The sequence below is a fragment of the Henckelia pumila genome, chromosome 2, assembly GCF_033568475.1.
Source record: "Henckelia pumila isolate YLH828 chromosome 2, ASM3356847v2, whole genome shotgun sequence".
NCBI classification, from domain to species: domain Eukaryota; kingdom Viridiplantae; phylum Streptophyta; class Magnoliopsida; order Lamiales; family Gesneriaceae; genus Henckelia; species Henckelia pumila.
The window spans coordinates 28,699,513-28,721,535 of NC_133121.1; the positions used below are offsets into that span (position 1 = coordinate 28,699,513).

At 39.4% G+C, this 22,023-nt stretch overlaps 1 protein-coding gene across 1 annotated transcript; it reads left to right on the forward strand.

Annotated features, from left to right (window-relative positions):
- The first annotated feature begins 7,737 nt into the window (after positions 1-7,737).
- On the forward strand, positions 7,738-12,224 carry LOC140877435 (uncharacterized). The gene is made up of 3 exons (XM_073280970.1): positions 7,738-7,913; positions 7,957-9,614; positions 9,793-12,224. The coding sequence occupies exons 1-3, from the start codon at positions 7,738-7,740 to the stop codon at positions 12,222-12,224; spliced, it is 4,266 nt and encodes a 1,421-aa protein (XP_073137071.1).
- The last annotated feature ends 9,799 nt before the right edge of the window (positions 12,225-22,023 follow it).

Below are 22,023 nucleotides of genomic sequence, written 5' to 3' on the forward strand. Positions count from 1 at the left end.
TTATTACTACTGATATTGAACTTATTAAAAGATTTTTTTAAGTGGGCTATGTCATCTTTTAATCTTAAGTTTTCATGCCCCTTAGTTTCTAATTCATTTTTAAGGTTTTTATTTTCCTTTCTAAGTGACTTAGCCATATCAAACATTTGTTTATATGAATGTAGTAGTTCGTCATAGGAAGGTACCTCGTCATCGTCGTCGGAGACGATGTCATCACTTTTAGCCATGAGGCAGATGTTTGCTTCCTCCTCGTCATCGTCGCTATCACTCCAAGTGGCTATGAGTGCTTTCTTCTTTTCCTTGTCAACTTTCTTCTTGAGAGGATACTCATTTGCATAGTGGCCTTGTTGTTGACAGTTGTAGCAGGTAACTTCTTTGTCCGTCTTCTTTTTGAAGTTGTTTCCTCGCATAAATCTTTTGAATTTTCTTGCAAAGAGTGCCATATCATCATCTTCATCTTCTTTGGATTGGCTAGATAGAGCAATCCCCTTTGCCTTGATATCTTCTTTCTTTATTTCCTTCCTTGTTGACACTTCCAACTCATGGGTTTTTAGAGTCCCATGAAGTTGATCAAGGTCATAGGAAGCGGTGTCGCCTTTGTTGGATTCTATAATAGCCGTCCTCTTGGCATCCCACTCCTTGGGTAAGGCGCGTAGAGCTCTCCTCCACACTTGTTTGGTTGGATATTGTTCCCCGATTTGGGCTAGCTCATTGATAATTTGAGTAAGCCTTCAGAACATAGTATCTACATCTTCATTTGATTCCATCTCGAATGTTTCATATTTGAGTTGGAGTAGATCGATCTTCATTTCTTTGACTTGATTAGTCCCTTCATGGCATATCTCCAACTTGTCCCATATCTCTTTAGCGGATGAGCACATTTAGATCCGGTTGTACTCGTTCATATCTAAGGAACAATGAAGAATATTCATGGCTTTAACATTTTGAGATATAAGTTTCATATCCTCCTTAGAAAAGTCGTCCATTTCCTTAGGAATTTTGACACCCTCAACCTCTTTAGTAGGTATGTAGGGACCTTTCACAGTAACCTTCCAAAGGTCATAGTCTACGGATTGGATATATAGGGACATTCGGTTTTTCCAATATCCGTAGTTTATGCCATTGAAAAGAGGAGGACGATTTGTTGATTGCCCTTGAGCATAGTCGCTCGCTAGATTTGCCATAAGAACCTTTTTGAAAATATTTTGAAAAAGGTGGCTCTGATACCACTTGTTAGAACCTAATTGGGGGGGGGGGGGGGGATTTAGGTTCTATTGGCAACTTTAGCAATTTAAAGCGATTATGCAAATACGCAAGCGGGAGACTTAAAGCAATTAATAATAAGTGCAGTAAATAAATGCGTAATGTAAATAAAGCAGTAAAAGGGATAAGAGATGTTTATGGAAGTTCGACGATAAATCGTCTACGTCTCCCCTTCTTGGTTAAGATCGATTAACCAAAGATCCACTAGCACTTCGAACGACTTGGCTTTGATGGCTCCAAGGATAGCCTTACAACTTGACACGATCACCGCGCCGATACAACTCAACACTTGGCCTTAAGGACTCCAAGGATAGCCACAACACTCGTAAATACACTTGGCTTCACACACAAGTGTTTACAATAACCGAGCAACCAACTCACGAATGAACTTATACAAACAACCCTCGATTTTGAATATATATCTCACAAATATTTCTTTTAACTCTTGTAGGAGAGGAACTTGCTTGCAAAGAGAGTTGAGAGTGAATTGGTGAGTTAAGAAGGCTTCAAATGGCATGTATTTATAGGTGCCAATCCGATCGGGTTCAGGTCGTCTGAATGGGCCTTCGGGTCATCCGAACCTTGTCTGATTGAAATTCAAATTCTTACGGCTGGTAAACTGTTCGGGTGGTCCGAAGTCATCTTCGGGTCGTCCGAACGGCGGCATTAAATTCATTCCGGTAAATTTTCTTCCGACAAAATCTTCATGGCCGTAAAGGAGTTCGGATCGTCCGAACATGTCTTCGGGTCGTCCGAAGTAGTCATTTCGTGGCCTCCGAGAATGCCTCCGATTTTTATTTAATTTCTGGAAAATCTTCGGGTCGTCCGAACTTACTTCGGATCATCCGAAGTAGTCTTCGAAGTCTCCGAACTTGTCCTCCGATTTTTATTAAATTCTGGAAATACTTCGGGTCATCCGAAGTTGTCTTCGGGTCGTCCGAACCTGGACAGATTCGAACTTTTGAATTTTTATTCCCAATTTTTGATTATCGGTTCTTGCTTCCAATATTGTCTATACTCAAAAATATTATTACATGCAAATTTTTCACTATAAACTGTTAGTAACGATTAACCGAGTTTTGTAATCATCAAAACAATTTAATTATGAGAATTGTTAATGCATTAAAAACATTAATCTCATTACACAAGATTTGTATGCATTTAAGGCGTAACATGAACGTTGATTTGTCTAAGAAGATAGGTTTTAAAAGAGGTCTTAGCCCTACCTACCTTTCCTGGGAGTACTCTTAGAAAGTATTGATTATGTTACTAAGTGACTATTGTTATATCCCTAACAATGATGGACCCAAAGAACTAAAGGGTACCAAAAACTTTTATTGCACAGAAAAGAAGTATTCCACCAAGCATATGGTATCTTGATAGTGGTTGCTCCAAACACATGACGTAATACAAGGAGCTGCTCCAATCAATCAAACCAAAAGAAAAGGTGACGGTTACTTTTGGAGATAACAACGAAGGAGTAATTGAGGGCATCGGATCAATAAGTATATCTAACTCTACTATGATTGATGATGTTCTTCTTGTGAAGGGACTTAAGCGTAACTTACTAAGTATAAGTCAATTATGCGATAGAGGTTATGAAGTCAATTTCACTTCCCAACACTGCATTGTATCAATCATGTCTGACAAATCCATAAATTTCAAAGGATATAGAAGTGAAAATGTTTACAAGGTTTCTTTAAATATTTTATCCTTTTCAAAAATCAAAAGCCTTGTATCCTTGAATGTTGATGACAACATTATTTGGCATAGATGATTAGGTCATGTTGGTCCTAGTACCATTGAAATTTTATTAAATTTTATCTAGTTATTGGTATGCCAAAGCTTAATTTAAAATTAGATTCTGTTTGTGATGCGTGTCAGCTTGAAAAATATACAAAAGAATCTTTTAAAAGCAAAAATTTTGTATCCACTTCTATGCCCCTTGAACTTCTCCATCTAGATCTATGTGGTCCCTCGAGGAATGCTAGTCTAGAAGTAAAGCTTTATGTATTCGTCATTGTGGATGATTTCTCACGTTTCACTTGGATATTGTTTCTATCCCAAAAAAATGATGCCTTTGACTATTTCAAAACTTTTGTCAAAAGAGTTGAAAATGAGAAAAATCTTTTTATCAAACAGATCCGTAGTGACCATGGAACTGAATTTCAAAATGAAAATTTTACAAACTTTTGTGTAGACAAAGGCATTGGTCACAATTTTTCTTGCCCTAGGACTCCTCAATAAAACGGTGTCGTTGAGAGGAAAAATAGGATATTTGTAGAGATTGCGAGGACCATGTTATGTGAGCATTCTCTAACAATATATTTTTTGGCTGAAATAATGAGCACTGCTTGTTACATCATCAATCGTGTATCAATAAGACCAATTCTCAAGAAAACTCCATACGAGTTATGGAGGGAGATAAAGCCTAACATTTCATATTTTCGAGCATTCGAATCTAAGTGCTTCATTCACAATAATGATAAGGATAATCTTGGTAAGTTTGATGCTAAGTTCGACAAAGGTATTTTTCTTGGATATTCTACTTCGAGTAAGGCTTATAGAGTTTTTAATAAACGGAGAATAGTGTGCATTGTACCACTATCGGTTATGCAAACTTCCATGAGATTATTTCCTTGTTTAGCTTTGCTCATATCGTTTTCCATTTTGAACTTCAAAAGAAAATATGCAATAAAGAAAATTAATGACATTATATGAAAAATATACAATATTTCATAATACAAGAATACATGAAAAATAGAGTATGTTACATTCTAGCCCCATCAATATATTAATCAATGTCCTCGAATTTATTTGAAAAATCAGCAGCATCGAAATGAGTTGAACCACTTGAATGGTTACTGTTTTCAACAAAATTGGTCTCTTTTCCTTTCCCCTTTGTCTATTCTTTATAGAGCTTACATAGGTGCTCAGGGGTTCGACAAATATGTGACCAATGTCCTGGAGCGCCACATCTATAACAAACACTCTCAGATTTTTTTGAGTGAATTTCAATTTCACTCGTGTTTTCATGCTGCTTTTTTGGTGTGTGGTTCATGACGTTCTTTTGAGATGAGTTATTGAAGACTATCTCGATTATTTTCATATCCTCGGCCGCGACCACAACCACGACCGCGATCATTTTTACGTCCACGCCCACGTCCTTGACCTCGTCCACGACCAAAATCTTGTCTATGCCTTTGATTTTGGTTTTCATTTTTAATTACAACATTTTCTTCTGAAAATGCCGTTGATCTAGTGGGTCGGGATTGATGATTTCTCACTAACAATTCATTGTTCTTTTTCGCCACAAGAAGACATGCGATTAGTTTAGAATATCTCGAAAATCCACGTACTCTATACTGTTATTATAGAGTTATATTTGATGTGTGGAATGTGGAAATTTTTTTTTCAAGCATTTCCATTTCAGTAACAAATGCCCACAAAATTTCAATTGAGAGACTATTCGATACATCGCAGAATTGTAATCACTGAATTTTTTAAAGTCTTGGAATCTCAACGTATTTCATTCATCACGGGCGGTCGGGAGTATAACTTCTCTTATATGCTCAAATCTTTCTTTCAGCCCTTTCCATAAAATCATTGGGTCTTTTTATGTGAGATACTCACATTTCAATCTTTCATCAAGATGTCTACGTAAGAAAATCAGACTTCGTTTTTTCTTGTGAGGATGATATATTATTTTCTTTGATGGTATCACTTAGACCCAATGACTCAAGATGCATCTCTACATCGAGAGTTCATGGCATATAATTCTTTCCAGTGATATCGAGCGCAACGAATTCAATATTTGCCAAATTTGACATGGTGGTGCTAGAAAAATAACAATGCATTTTATTAGTTAATTTCTATTAATATGACAATACAAAATAATGGAAGAACTAATATTACAAGCATGTGTACAAATAGAGAAAAAGTGCGCGGTGGATAATCACCGATAAATAAAAGACTCGTGAGCATGATAACCATAACAGTTATAAAAAAATAGCCTTAAAACGCAATCTTCTTCTTTTTCTTCGACCGAGGAGAAAAATATTTTGAGAGAAAGAATGAATTTGGTGTGATTGAAAATAAGTTTGAGTGATCATATTTATAGGGAAAAAACTAGCCGTTTTGTTTGTAGTGCACACTAAATGTTCATCAAATTAAGTTTTTCCAATGCCAAATGGAAGACAAGACAAAACACACTAAGTTTGTTTGTAGTGCACACTAAAATTTTGCATGAATCAAACTCATTCAACTCGATTAATAAACTACATGTAGACTGAACCTACTATTAAAGCATAAATCCAAAGCTAACACACTAAACGAGCCGAGCTCGAGCTTCCTAGCTTATTAACGAACATGTTCGCGAGCTAACGAGCCGAACATCCTTAAGCTCAAGCTCGGCTCGTGAATATTTCCGAGCTCAAAATTAAGCTCGGGCTCGGCTCGATAAGCTTAACGAACGAGCCCAAACGACCTTTATCACGAGCCGAGCTCCGAATAGCTCGCGAACAGTTCGGCTCGTTTACATCCCTAAACCCATCTAGTACCCAAGCTCCTCTATTTTCCGACAGCCCTGATACAAAAATTCACATATATGAATCACATTTAATTGCAAAAATTTTGAAACAAATGTATTCGACTGTTTAACAAATTAAAAACAGTTACCTTTACATAAGTATTTATATTTTTTAATTTGATTTCTTATACAATCATCAATTTTTTACTCTATCAAACTACTAAAATTATAATCACTATTATAAAAAAAAAACTGAAAAATAATATATATGTTAGTATGTGATAGATATATTAATTAGATTAATTAAACTATTTCAATTTTAATTTTAATAGAACGTGAAGTTTTAGATGTTAAATTTGTAATTAAATATGAAAGATTTATGTTTTAACATTTATTCGTTGATATTACACTTATGCATATTTTGTTCAAAATTTCATAATAAATTTAATCACTTCTTAGTTTGAAATTGTGTATAAAAAAATTCGAGTATAATAATTTATCTAAATATAATAGACATGTAAATAAAAAAATTACATATTATTTTAATTTTAAATATAACTGTTAAATATTTTCGTATCACGCCGGCAAACAGATTTGCAATTCCTAAAGCGATCATGGCCACACTTATCCCTTCTCGTTTTCCTTCAGATTTTCCTTGGACATAATGAGCTTTATTGAACAGTCCAACTTACGCTGTAATCAAGTTGTAATATGACCTTGGAGAAGGCAAAAACACTATCTAGTCAAGTGTTAAGTGCACCTCAATTAAACTATCCAAATTCCTCGAATTCTGCCTAGCTAATTCAGTTTCGACAACATTATGCATATATATACCATTTCTTTGGATAATGATTTGTAATAATTTTTATTGGTTTTAGCACAAGACCCGTATGAATCTTTATGCAAATTTTTGTATGATGGAAAGAGTTGGGAAGGGTACAAGATTAGTGCTCTGTTAGTCTTCTGAGCAGCAGTTCTTATTGGCCTCCTGATTTCTGTTTGGCAATGATGTGGCGTATGAATTAGTTACATGCTCTGAATGACTTGAGTTATTACTAAATTATTATTTACAGCTTTTAGGACACAAAGACGTCGTTTTAAAATTATTATCATAGTCAAAATCATGAATTCAATTCCAGTTGGAGAAATCGTGCGAAAGCATTGTTGTGTAACAGCAACTAGCAATTATCGATCGTGTGGATGTCAATCAAAATGTCATTCTTGCAGTACCGGATGCTTGAAAGATTTTTGAGTCGTGCCTTTGCTATTAGAGTTTGTTACCCCGATAAAATATTTCCACCCGAGCCCGTTTATAATGGGTTTACCTAGCGTAGCCCAAGGTGGTAGGGTCCAGTCCAGTCCAGTCCAAAGCTATGTTGGGCTTTGTCATGACCTGGGCTGGTCATAATGGGCCGAGCTAGGTTATGCTTTAATGGGCTGACCAGGGCTGGGCCTAGTATGCCGTACGCATTTTTTTTATAATTCGAGTGAGACTCTGATACATGTGAGATAAGTATGGATCTTCTCAAATATTCACAAGATAGAGATAAACTTAAGAAGGGTCCAATGGATGAAGAGTCCTAGTCCAGGATGTGTTATAATTCTACTAGGTAACTTATTCTATTTTCTCCTATAAATACAGGTACTGTTATGGTTGTATTCATTATTCATTACTCACTTTTATATTTACGCACTCATATCTCTCAGTTTTCGTATTAATCATACCCTTTGCCTTCAAGACACTGACTTAGGCATCGGAGGGGTCACGCCGAAAATACTTTCGGCGCCCCTTGACCTAGTTGTTGCTTGTGCAGAACTTGGTGGTACCCGACCCGACCTGCTCCATAAAGAAATTGGAGGATCCATTCTACCAGACCGAACCCGAGGTAAAATTCCGACATCATCAATTGGCGCCGTCTGTGGGAATTTGAAGAAAAAGAGTTTCGATGGCTGATCAGAATGGAAATCATCCTAATTTAGAGTTGTTAATAGCTCAGGCTGTTCAGAGGGCTTTGGCAGAGAGGGATGAGGCAAATATTCCGCACCCCGATCATAATGCCCACCTCGAGGAGATCAAAAAATTGAAGGAAGAAATGGAGCAGCTCAGGAAGAAGCAGGCCGGGTACCTAGCTACCACAATCAGAAACATTCCTTTTACTCAGGAGATATTGGACGCTGACCTTCCCCAAACAATTTAAATTGCCCCACGTCGGGGAGTACGATGGTAAAGGCGATCCAGAGGAACATTTAGCATGCTTCGAGAATGCAGCTCTGCTGCATAAATATTCGGATCCGATCAAGTGTAGGGCTTTCCTTACTACTCTCATAGGACCAGCCCAGCAATGGTTCAATACGTTACGCGCTGGGGAGATCAAGGAATTCAAGTATTTTAGCAAATCCTTTTTGCATCACTTTGCTAGTAGCAAAAAGCATCCTACCACTACTTTCAGTCTCTTTGCAATCAAACAACGGGAACATGAAAATTTGAGGGCATACATTCGAAGGTTTAGTGCCTTGGCTCTCGAGGTACCCATGGCTACCCCAGACCTGCTCATCAGCGCATTCATGCAAGGGCTGGATACAAAAGATTTTCTTAAATCTTTAATAAAAAGGCCGCCGGAGACGTATGAGGAATTACTTGCCCGAGCTGAGAAATATGTCAACATGGAAGAGATTCAGGTCTCGCGAGCAGCTGTGAAGAGGGAGCGACCAAAAAGTCCAAAGGGCAATAGGGTTCCGAGCAATGGGACAGGAATGGGACAACCATTCCGACCTGCGCTGTTGGGAGAATTCAGCTCTTTCACTCCCTTGCGCATGAGTAAAGTCCGAGCCCTCCAAATTTGTGATGATCGGAAGCTCACACAAAGGCCTCCATGGACTGAGAAGGGACCTCGGAACAGGGAATCAGATAAATATTGTCACTTTCATAATGAGTATGGGCATATTACTGAGAATTGTCGTCAATTAGATCAAGAGATTGAAAGAATAATACAACAACATGCTGAATTAAAAAATATATTGACCCGTCAAGAGGGATATCGCCCGAACAAGAGACAGCAAGAAAGACCGAGGCAAAGAGCCAGGACTGCTCCTCCCCATGAAGATTTCAATCACCCAAATCAGGGCCAGCCCGACGATGACCGAGCTCATCAAAGACCAGCTCCGCCTGCTAGAGGAATTATAAACATGATTTCTGGAGGCCCTACTGACGGAGATTCCAATCGAGCTAGGAAAACTAGCAGTAGAAAATTAATAAATATGGAGATTGGGAATCAAATCTTCCATACTGGCCCGACCCTCTCTTTTGGTCCAGAAGATTTGAAAGGGGTTTCCAGCAACCATAACGATGCGCTGGTAATAAGGGCCACAGTCGCAAACTATGACGTAGCTCGGATATTCGTGGATTCAGGCAGTTCAGTCAATGTTTTATTCCAAGAAGCAATAAATCAAATGGATTTGGGACAGTACAAGATGGAGCCTGTGGTAACATCACTCTTTGGTTTCACGGGTCATGCCATCCGACCTGTTGGATTAGTCCACCTACCCTTAACTCTTGGAAAAAACAACACTCGCAAAACCCGAATTGTAAGTTTCATTATAGTGGATGCCCCATCCGCTTATAATGCTATACTAGGCAGACCTGCCATGACCACTTTCATGGCTGTGGCATCAGCTCTGCATCAGAAAATGAAATTCCCAGTGGGTAATGAGGTTGGGGAGGTGCAAGGTGATCAAGTTATTTCGCGCAAGTGTTATGTGGAGGAGGTCAGAATAGAGCAAAAAGTAGCCAGGACTGATAACGTCGACCGACCTGGAATTTCTGGCATGGAAAAAAATCAACTTGATAGAAGACACATCTGTCACCACTGAAGAAGAAACTGAAGAAGTAATAATCTCCCCTCCTTTCGGGGTAGTAAAAATTGCTCGAACCCTGGAAATAGAGTTGAAGCGAACACTACTGGAATGCTTGCAAAAAAATAAAGACGTCTTTGCATGGTCAGTTTCAGACCTGGTAGGGGTCCATCGGGAAATATCAGAACACAAGCTCAATGTGATAAAAGGTTATCGCCCTATTATTCAAAAGAAGCGACACTTCGGTCCTGAAAAGGATGCAGTAATAAAGGAGCAGGTGGACGAGTTACTCAAGGTGGGGCACATTGAAGAAATCCACTTCCCGACCTGGTTGTCCAACATAGTCCTAGTTCCAAAGTCTACGGGAAAATGGCGCATGTGTGTAGATTTTCGAGATTTGAATAAAGCATGCCCTAAAGATTGTTACCCCCTACCTAGAATCGATCAGCTGGTTGATTCGACTGCAGGGCATGAATTACTCAGTTTTTTGGATGCTTATCAGGGATATCACCAAATTCCCTTGGCAAAAGAGGACAAAGACAAAGTGAGTTTTGTCACATCAACTGGAACTTATTGCTATGTGGTCATGCCGTTTGGACTCAAAAATGCCGGGGCAACATATCAGAGACTAATGGACAAAGTGTTCGAGCAACAAATTGGGAAAAACATTGAGGTATACGTTGATGATATCCTGATCAAAACCCGAACTGCAGACCAGTTCATCACCGACCTGGCTCAAACATTCCAGACATTGAGAAATTATCAATTGAAGCTAAACCCTAGCAAGTGTACTTTTGGAGTCCGGGCTGGTAAATTCCTAGGTTATATGGTTACGAGAAGGGGAATTGAGGAAAATCCTGAAAAAGTCCAAGCTATCATTTCTATGAGCTCGCCCAGAAATGTACAGGAAGTACAAAGGCTGACAGGAAGAATTACCGCATTAGCCCGATTTATAAGCAGATCTGCAGATAAAAGTTTATCCTTATTCAAGGCACTGCGAAAGACCAAAAATTTCGAATGGAATGAGGAAAGTGAGAAGGCCTTCCAGGATTTGAAGACCTATTTAAAACAATTGCCCGTGCTGAATAAGCCTATTCCAGGGGAAGAGTTGTTCCTATATCTGGCAGTCACACCCCGAGCAGCCAGTTCAGTCCTGGTCAGGAAGGACGGGGCAAATCATCAGCCTGTTTATTTTGTGAGTCATGTCTTGAAGGGAGCCGAGCTCAATTATTTAACCCAAGAAAAACTTGCCTTAGCTCTGGTAATCACCGCAAGAAAATTACGGCCTTACTTCCTGTCACATCCCATCACCGTGCTCACCAATAGCGTCCTGGGAAAAATTGAAACTAATCCAGATGCATCAGGTAGACTGGTCAGATGGATCACAGAATTGAGTGAGTACGATCTCAATTTTGAACCTCGAACAGCTATAAAAGCTCAAGCCCTGGCTGACTTCTTGGCAGAGACAGTCCAGCTAGAACAAGAAGAGCTATGGAAGATTTTTGTAGATGGGTCATCATGTCAGTCAGGGAGCGGAGCTGGAATCGTGATCATCTCACCTTGGGGTGAAGAAACTAATATATCAATCAGATTGGACTTCAGAGCCTCTAACAATGAAGCAGAATATGAGGCATTGCTACTCGGACTTAAGGCAGCACGGAATTTGGGTATCTCCCGGGCTACTCTATATTCCGATTCCCAACTAGCTATTCAGCAGAGCAACGGAAAGTTTGAGATCAAAGATGATAAAATGAGGAAATATGCTAAGGCATTAGACACAGCTAAGGAAGGATTCACCGAGCTGAATTTAGAGCTCATCTCCCGAGCTGAGAACATCAAGGCCGACCATTTGGCTTGCCTAGCTAGTGCATTGAATGATCGGCCTGATCCCATTGTTGCCGGTCGGGAACTTGTGTCTCAGTTGGAAACTCTTGATGATATGCTAACTCAAGTACCAGAAGGGGATTGGAGATATGATATACACACATATCTGACTAAGAAGGAATTACCAAATGATAACAAAAAAGCCAAGGAAGTAAAAAGAAGGGCTCTTCGCTTCGTCATGATCGATCAAAATTTGTTCAAGAGATCTTTCTCTCAGCCCTTGTTAAAGTGTTTAGGCCCTGACGAGGCAAATTACGTATTACGAGAAATTCATGAAGGGTCTTGCGGAAGTCACCTGGGCAGTCTTGCCCTAGCTCGCAAAGCTCTTCTTGCTGGTTTCTTTTGGCCTACTATGCGCAAAGACTCCTCAGATCTGGTTCATTCGTTCTATAATTGCCAAAGACATGCTAACCTACAGTGGAGACCTGCAGAATACATGAAGGCAGTGGTGGCTGCTTGCCCTTTTGACCAATGGGGGATGGACATAGTAGGGCCATTCCCTGTTAGCACAGGACAAAGGAAATTCTTGTTGGTCGCAGTCGATTACTTTTCCAAATGGGTGGAGGCCGAACCCCTTGCGAAGATTACGGAGAACGAAGTGCTCAATTTTTTATGGAAAAATATAGTATGTCGCTTTGGGATCCCTCGCAGGCTAGTATCAGACAATGGGCGACAGTTCTGTGGATCTAAAGTCTGAGCATGGTGTCAAGAAATGAATATTGAACAGGTTTTCACCTCTGTCGCGTATCCACAGGGGAATGGACAGGTCGAAGTTACCAATAGAACGATAGTCCAAGCTCTCAAGACACGACTGGATGCGGCTAAGGGCAAGTGGGCAGATGAGCTCCCTTCCGTATTGTGGTCCTACCGAACTACAACTCGGTCCGGTACAGGTGAAACCCCTTTCAGCATGGTATACGGGACTGAAGCTGTGCTCCCAGCAGAGATAGGGCAAGAGAGTGCAAGAATCATGGCGTATGGGGAAAACAATCAAGAATTACGAGCAATGGATCTAGATTTACTCGAAGAAAACAGGTCCCGAGCGGAAATTAGGCTAGCGGCCTATCGCAAACGAATGACCCAAGCATACAACAAAAGAGTATACCCCAAGGTTTTCCAAGAGGGAGACCTGGTTATGCGAAAAATACAACATCAAGGGGAACGAGGAAAGTTAGAAGCCAAGTATGAAGGCCCATTCAAAGTGATAGGAAAAGCCGGAGTAGCCGCATATTACTTGGAAGATTCTCAAGGTAAAAAGGGAAAAAGGCCATGGAACGCTCAGCACTTGAAAAAATATTATCCCTAACAGCTCAGTTCGGGCCTCATCATGTTATCTATTTTTCACTAAACTGGCACTTAACCAGTTATTTATATTTTTGAAGTTTTCTTGTTTACATTAGGATCATTCCTGTCTAGTGTCAATTTTATTTTGGAAATATGGCGCTGAAAAGTTTTGGTCTATTTTTATAAAACAATTTTTTGAGAAACATACCTTGAAAAGCCAAGGCAGGTCTGGCACTCAAAATCCACATCAGTGGTCTCAAAGCCTAGGCAGGTCTGGCACTCAAAATCCACATCAGTGGTCTCAAAAGCCCAGGCAGGTCTGGCACTCAAAATCCACATCAGTGGTCTCAAAAGCCCAGGCAGGTCTGGCACTCAAAATCCACATCAGTGGTCTCAAAGCCCAGGCAGGTCTGGCACTCAAAATCCACATCAGTGATCTCAAAAGCCCAGGCAGGTCTGGCACTCAAAATCCACATCAGTGGTCTCAAAGCCCAGGCAGGTCTGGCACTCAAAATCCACATCAGTGGTCTCAAAGCCCAGGCAGGTCTGGCACTCAAAATCCACATCAGTGGTCTCAAAAGCCCAGGCAGGTCTGGCACTCAAAATTCACATCAGTGGTCTCAAAGCCCAGGCAGGTCTGGCACTCAAAATTCACATCAGTGGTCTCAAAGCCCAGGCAGGTCTGGCACTCAAAATCCACATCAGTGGTCTCAAAAGCCCAGACAGGTCTGGCACTCAAAATCCACATCAGTGGTCTCAAAAGCCCAGACAGGTCTGGCACTCAAAATCCACATCAGTGGTCTCAAAGCCCAGGCAGGTCTGGCACTCAAAATCCACATCAGTGGTCTCAAAGCCCAGGCAGGTCTGGCACTCAAAATCCACATCAGTGGTCTCAAAGCCCAGGCAGGTCTGGCACTCAAAATCCACATCAGTGGTCTTAAAAGCCCAGGCAGGTCTGGCACTCAAAGTCCACTTCAGTGGCACGCAAGGACCACATCAGTGGAACTAAAAGCCCAGGCAGGTCTGGCACTCAAAGTCCACTTCAGTGGCACGCAAGGACCACATCAGTGGAACTAAAAGCCCAGGCATGTCTGGCACTCAAAGTCCACCTCAGTGGCCCACCAATGGAATTCAAAACCCAGACAGGTCTGGTGCTAAAAATTATTAATTAGCAATACTAACACCCACATTTTACTGGGTAATTGAAAATCCTAGTATGATTCAAGCTCGAGGGTCACAGTAGAGTTTAAAGAGCTTAGAAAAGGTACTAATTTGCATCCAACTAGTCCAGGCACCCTTGAAGGTCGGAATTCAATTCTCACTCATCCAGTCCGGGTACATATAGCTCGGGTTTTAGGGATACACTGGATTAATTATGACTTGATTCAGCCAGTCCGAGTGCATATAGGATAAGTCCTTAAAATTTTTAAGGGTGTAGTTTTGTCATCCAGCCGGTCCGGGTATATTTAGCACGGGCTTTCAGTAATTTACACGGTAAAGTTTGACTCAACTGGAATTCAACCAGTCCGGGTATATATGTAGGTCGGGCCCTTAAAGGATTTATACTTGATAAATTCTGTGACTGGATTTGCATGCACATTTATAACAGTAAAACCATGTTGGAAAAGGAAAATTCTTAAATAAACCTGAACTGGGCAAAAACATTCATATGTGAAAGAGTAAACAATGTATCAGCCCTACCTGGGCAACAACCGAAGTCAATGACCTCGCAGGGTCTACCATTTAGATCATGTTTTTAAACAATATTTATACAAATAATCAAAGGGCGGGGGCGTCCTGTGACTTTGAGCTCTGATCGGGATCTTCCGGGTTCTCTTGCTCGGCCTCCTCCAAGTCTTCATCGGGCATGTCATCAAGAGCCTTGGTACAATCTAGGAAAAGGGCGGGGTGCTCGGTTTCTGAGTACCCATTAGCCCTGAACTGGGCTAAGCACCCCTTGAAACCCTCATCAAAGAAAGTAGCTGCCTTCTCAGCTACGGCGTTAGCAAAATCAACGGAATTCAAGAATTCTCTTTTCCCGACCTCCTTCGCAGCCTCAAGTTCCCGAGTCAGGGCCCGTACTTGGTTCTTTAGTTCAATCTTGTCCACTTCCAGCTCGGCAGTCTTTTTATGAGCAGCCTCCAGAGCATCCCGTATGGATTCAATCTCCACCCTCATCTCGGTCACCTTTTCATCATGATCAGCCTTCATTTCCCGGGTTTTTCGTGTGAGCTCAGAAATCCGAGCAACGAAGGCCTCCTGGTTCAGGTTGTGTTCCTCCCGGTCTTTGAAAGCTCGGTTGGTGATCTCCCCTTCCCAAGCTAGAGCCTGTGAAAACATGAAGGTTAAAACCCAGCTCGGTACATGACAGCTCCGTATACAAGGTAAGATCGAAAAATGCAAATTACCTGCAGGGATGCAAGAGCGAAGTTCTGTTCAGCCTCCAAGGTAGGCACTCCTTGAAGGATTTTTAAATCAGAACGAGAAATCAGGTTCTGCATTATGCCTAGGCACCCTTGGGGGTCGGGCTTCGAGAAAAATGACATCTCTGGGACCCCGGGCTGATCTGGCATTCCCTGAGGTTCAGCGTCAGGTAGGGACCCGAACTCGATTATGGGTTCTTTGCCACGGGCTCGGGACGAGGAAACAATGGACGGCTGCTCAAGCTCGGGAAGAATGGCGCTGGGCTTTTCCTTGGTTTTGGAAGCTTTCTTTTTTGACTGTTCAGGGGGAGGAGGTTCGGGATGAGTTCTGGCCTCACTGTCCTCTGTTTTCTTCCTCTTCAAGTTCTTTAGTGCAGCTCTGAAGTTGGCAGGCATAGCGGCAGATTTGATCCTGTCGTCTAAAAATAAAAAATGTATACATATATAAAAATACGGTAAATCAAAGGCATAAGGGGAATCAGTCTAAGATAAGGATAGCACGGGTATAGGGGTACTACCTACATCCCCTTGGATCTCTACTCCCTTCCCACTGAAGCCATAATGACAGAGCAGATCCTCTTCAATCAGGCTCTCAATATCAAAAGTTTGCGCAGACATGGTATTGATAAAATTGGTAAAGTTGTGAGTAGGTAAAGCTGGCAGTTCAGGACTGGTAAAGTTCATAGCCCAGTTAGACCGGCATTCCCATGGCTGGTTGGGGTTGACAAAAAAGTATCTGTTTGTCCAGCCTTTGTGGCAGCTAGGCTTACCCTTCAGAAAGGGGTATTCGGGTCGCATGGAAATATAGAAGCGGCCCGGGGCGGTTTTCTTAATTTGCAAGAAGTAAATGAAATTTCCTATGTCTAAGGGAATTCGGAAGAAACAGAAAAGTACACCTAATGATAGAATTGAACTAAAAGAGTTCGGGGATAATTGACTCGGGCACACACAAAAGTATTGACATAAGTAGGAAATGCAGTTCGGGACTGGAAATCTTAAACCCATCTTGATTTGATCTAGGCTGAAGCTCAAGAAATTAGGAGGGGGTCTGTGAGCCCGGTCTTTACGGCCTGGGATTATAAGATCATAGGTATCGGGCATTCCCGATTTCTCCCTAATGAGGGGACCTAGGTCTGGACTTAGATGGGAGGCCAGGACTTCATACCATTGTTTCCCTTTGGCAGATAATCGGGCTTCATCCAACCTGAGTTTGTGCAATCGCTTTAATTTTTCTATACGAGTCTCCGACAGATCCAGCTCTGAGCTTGGATTATCCGAGTCGGAGGACTCGGGGTTGTTAAGGGGAGAGCTGGGAGCTTCAACAAATTCTACTATTTCTCTAATAGAGGTATCATCTGGGGAAGACATGTTAACTAACCTAGTGAAAGGAAGACTTACAGGTGGAACAGTTGAAGCTCGGTAAGTAAATGAGCAGGTCGGGAGCAAGTAGTCCGGGTCGTGGGAGCTCTTGAAATTTTGGCAGCGTGACAGTACAAAAGTGAAAAGTAAAAAACAAAATATTTACTGACCTATTTATAGAGGAGGTGAGATGATCTAAGCCGTCGATTAGCTTCTTGATCTACGGTTCGGGACGGGACAGGTCAGAGCCACTAAGGCTTCGGGAGATGAACCGTCCTAAGACATCTGAGCCGTCCATTAAAAGCATATCACGCGGATCTTGATCTGGACCGTTCAAAGAAACACATCTCGTGGATTCAATTCTGGGCTGTCTGTACAAAGCCTGTACAGAACGGGGTCAGGACTGAGTAATTGGTCTAAACTCATTCTTCTTTTAGACCAGTTAGGGAGGTACTATTGTTACCCCGATAAAATATTTCCACCCGAGCCCGTTTATAATGGGTTTACCTAGCATAGCCCAAGGTGGTAGGGTCCAGTCCAGTCCAGTCCAAAGCTATGTTGGGCTTTGTCATGACCTGGGCTGGTCATAATGGGCCGAGCTAGGTTATGCTTTAATGGGCCGACCAGGGCTGGGCCTAGTATGCCGTACGCATCTTTTTTATAATTCGAGTGAGACTCTGATACATGTGAGATAAGTATGGATCTTCTCAAATATTCACAAGATAGAGATAAACTTAAGAAGAGTCCAATGGATGAAGAGTCCTAGTCCAGGATGTGTTATAATTCTACTAGATAACTTATTCTATTTTCTCCTATAAATACAGGTACTGTTATGGTTGTATTCATTATTCATTACTCACTTTTATATTCACGCACTCATATCTCTCAGTTTTCGTATTAATCATACCATCTGCCTTCAAGACACTGACTTAGGCATCGGAGGGGTCACGCCGAAAACACTTTCGGCGCCCCTTGACCTAGTTGTTGCTTGTGCAGAACTTGGTGGTACCCGACCCGACCTGCTCCATAAAGAAATTGGAGGATCCATTCTACCAGACCGAACCCGAGGTAAAATTCCGACATCATCAGAGTTAAATTTTGTATTTCAGTTGTTGGCATTTTGACATTTGATCCTAAATACATGCTCCTGCACGTGAAGCTCGGCTGGACATTCAAAGTGGTTGCATTCTAAACACATGATCAGAACATTTTATCATCAACAAATTTAGCAGCTTTCGTGAAGTTGAATTTACATGTTCTTCCGGCCGGGAAATGAACTTTGGTGGTTTTGGTGTTTATTTTCATTCCTTCCTTTTATTTTTCCAACTTTGTTCTTAGATAGTTTGCAAACTAGAAGCAGGGGCGGTCCTGAGAGAAATTAGGTCTGGCGCGAACAAAAAAAATGGTCCTTCAATAACTTGAACAATGTGATATATATATAAACTAATCGAATATTATAATCAAAGTAAACCATAATAAGTATTTAATAAAATTACACAACATAAATTTCTACATAATTTCTCAAAAAATAACCTATTCAACAACTAATATTATTTAAAATGCACACTTCTCGCATTTTTTGAAGCAAATTCGTCATTTTTTTTCATTTTGCGTACAATGAATAATTGTGCAAGAATAAAAATATTTTAACTAAACTCATATGCAATATAAAATAGTACTAAATAATGAAATAAAAAACGAATAAAAAAACATATATGTGATAATAATAATAAATTAACGTAATATGAATTAATAAAATAACAATGCAATAATCAATTAGTAAATGAAGAAAATGAAAAAAAATATATATATATTACATTTGCGATAAATTTTCGTGTTTAGAATAAATTGTTTGCAGAGCCGCATGAAGAAAGAAGATGAAATTAAAAACAAATTAGCGGGGTACGAGAGTTTGTGGTGATTTAACCCAATTCAAGCAAAAGTTTTGCCATAAAACCCTACAATCAATTTTTTAATAATTTTTTATTTACTAAAATTATATAAATATTAATATAAAAACTAATTTAAAAATAATTGGGAATGCCAGAAGGTGGGGCCTACGTCAGGGCCGCGCCTGACTAGAAGCAGCTAATCCAACGAAAGAACCACTGAAGTCTGGTTTGCTCGATGGGAAATGGGAACTTATTTATACAACTTCTCAGTCAATTTTGCAAACCAAGGGTACAAATTTTCATCTGCTGATGCTTCTAGTTTTGACGAGTTTTGTTGTAAAAAGTTGCCATTTATTTGTTGCTTGAAAGCTTAATTGTTTAGATGGTTGTTTATATGTGAAAAACACTTACTGGTTAACTATATAAACAGAGGCCCAAGTTTTTAAGATCTAAAGTAAACTATCAAGCAATTAATGTTGATACTCTTCGGACGCAAAATATGGAAACAGGGCCATTCTTCAATCAGGTAAATCCATATTTTGAGTTGGTATTTTTTTCCTCATGTGGTTTTGACCAAGCAAATGGTATTGACCCACATAAAATGTTTCAATTTTTGTGTATAATGTTACCAAAAATTTTAGTTTCAACCCGCAATACAACAAGGGTTAATCTACATTCCCTTCTGTGCATAAGTGATCTGGCATCATTTCTGGAATCAAATCAATATTCATGAATTATCGAGAATCAAGGCTCAATTTATTGTGAAACATGAATGTCATGTCCTGGGTCCATCCAAGCAAAACATGACATAATTATTTATACCTCTCGCAACTACTACTCATGCATGCATATTCACTTTACCAAATATAATTCAGCCGATCGAGTTGCGTGAGGAATCCATTACATGGTCTCGACTCTCGTGAACTGACTCACACATCTTCGGCAACCCGATATGGGGTTGGGATATTACAGTGAGTTACCTAGGCAGATTGCTAGGTAAGAATAAAGGACCTTGATTACAAGGACACTCCAACACAATATCACAAAAAGAAGAAAAAATTATATTTATTGGCCTACAGATAAATGAGTATACGCAGAATTTTTTCTGAATCTATCATGGAATATTGTTGAGGATCTGGACTTTACATGTCTCATCAAAATGAGCATTATGGTTTTTGTTGTCTGATATGCTGTAGGTCACAGCAGATTTAACACCTGTAAATCCGAAGAAGGTGGCCGTCAAATTCGACTAGCTATTTCAAGCTAGGCGGTCTCGTAAGTCGTGCATGCATGCCTAATTTGATCGATCCTATATATAACAAACATGAATCTGTCTTATTATAGCCAGTTTTGATCTTTTCATGAAATATTAGCATTCAAGCACGAACAATGAAGCAAAGCTTATAGCTTGCTTTTGTGGTTACTGGAAGAATTATAACCTGTTAAAGCTCCCGATCGAGCTCGAGGAGCGCTGGAAATTAATCACGTACTTGCATTGGATGATGATCGGTTGAGGTGAGGTGATCCAGACTCCATGTTTTATGTCATTACCGTTTTTGCATTCTTGTTTTCAGAATATCGAGAGGCGACAAGGGAAATCTCTTCATCTTGAAAATGGTTGATCCCTCCTACAGAATACCCTCTTGATCTTAATTCCAGAAGGCAAATTGAGTGTACATTAATATTAAGTTTTTCTTTCAAGTATATAATAACTTACGATGATGTGAAGACACAAATAATGAATCCATAGTTTAGTTTACTGGTTTTCTAAAGCTTTTAGTGGCTGTTGTATACCATGCAAATTAAATATAGAGCTTTTCATATTCCCGATTTTTTTTTTTTTTTTTTACTTTGGAAATTATATATTCTGATAGTGTCTATAGTTTAATAGTTATTACGTACATAAACGAAATTAGTTCTATATTTAAAATTTTAGTTTAGCATGTAATAATATGATAAAACAACACTAATTAAAGTGCCCTTCTTCCGTTTTCGTCTTGTTCAATGCTTGATCCTTGGTGTATGGCTTTGGCCACCGTTGGGTTTAATTTGAGGTAATGTCGAAAGGTTGTTTTGTTAAAGTTTTTTTTTTATTATTTTTTTGGGAGGTTAAAGTTTATTTTGGATGTATCTTAATTATAATATAGTTTACAGTTATTTTTATAAAACTCTTATACCATATTACAGGGGAAGTTTTTTGTGTACGACCTCACGGATATTATCAGTAAAATATGTCGATCTAATTTATATATAAAATAAATAATTATATTTTTAGCATAAAAAATAAGAAATTTCATGAATAAGATCGATTAAGATATTGATATCATGAAATTAACCCTTCAGACTCTTTAAGATCATTTATATGAGTTTTTATTTTCTTACGATGTGATCTTATAAAAATTTAATCAATTTAAATTTATCATTTAAAATAATGTTTAGTCTTGATAATTTTGTTAACTATGTTATGATATTATAAAAATATAATCTATTTGAATTACAGTATAACCCATTAAAACGGAAGCGTCGATGTTAGCATCAGGGTACTACCCTGAGCCAGTCCTCTCTCTACGCAGCAGTACATTTAGGTTTGTGTGGGAAATTTGGAAAGAAAAAGAGAGAAAAGATGACACGAGAAATTATATAATGCCCACCTTCATCGAAGAAAAAAGGAAGGTAGAAAAGAAATCAATGTTTTATTGTTCTAAATTTTCACCCACCAAATATTAATATCCTGAAAATGTGATGTTAATGAATGATTTTGCTGTTGCATGTGATAATGCCTTCAATTTTCACTCTCATCTTTCTCCTTATCTTTCTCCTTTAATATTTTCTTTCTACAGCATTCTTCTCAAAACTAAGATGGATATGAAGCAAAGAAAAAAAAAAAACAATGTCAAGTTTTTCCTTCCAAAAAATTGGTTGGCGATGCTGCTGCTCAAGACTAATTTTTTTTACCTTCAATCGAAAAGGACACGGATGCGGCGTAAGCACTTACCGGAAGGAACATCGTGGTTGCTTGGAAATGCTTCAGATGGAGAGCTCGAAATTGGGGATCGAAAGCAATTTTAGGGTTCTCAAATAGAAGAGGCTTGAGCGACAACCAATTTTGCCAAAGACAACTTTTGAAGCTTTTTGGTGCTTTTTTGGAATGCTCTCGAGACTCAATTAACCATGGTTGGGGTGGGTTGGTCAAAATTGGGGCTAAAATTTAAAATAATTAAAAATAAAAAGCAATGCCACTTGTCAAAATATAACTGGCTCAGGATAGTACCTTGAGGCCAGCATCGACGCATCCCTCTTTAAGATCATTTATATGAGTTTTTATTTTTATGATGTGATGTTATAAAAATTTAATCAATTTAAATTTATCATTTAAAATAATGTTTAGTCATGATAATTTTGTTAACTATGATATGATCTCATAAAAATATTGTAACGCCCAAAAATTTGTTTACGTAAAACCGCATGCATAATTAGAGAATTAATTGATTTAAAAATAAAGTAAAGCGGTTAAATGATATTTTATGTGAAATATGTG

Coding starts and splice junctions, on each gene's coding strand:
- LOC140877435 (XM_073280970.1), top strand. CDS start 7,738: ATGGCTGATCAGAATGGAAATCATCCTAATTTAGAGTTGTTAATAGCT. Junction 7,914..7,956: donor CTCAGGAAGAAGCAGGCCGG/GTACCTAGCTAC, acceptor TTTACTCAGGAG/ATATTGGACGCTGACCTTCC. Junction 9,615..9,792: donor CGACCGACCTGGAATTTCTG/GCATGGAAAAAA, acceptor TTGCATGGTCAG/TTTCAGACCTGGTAGGGGTC.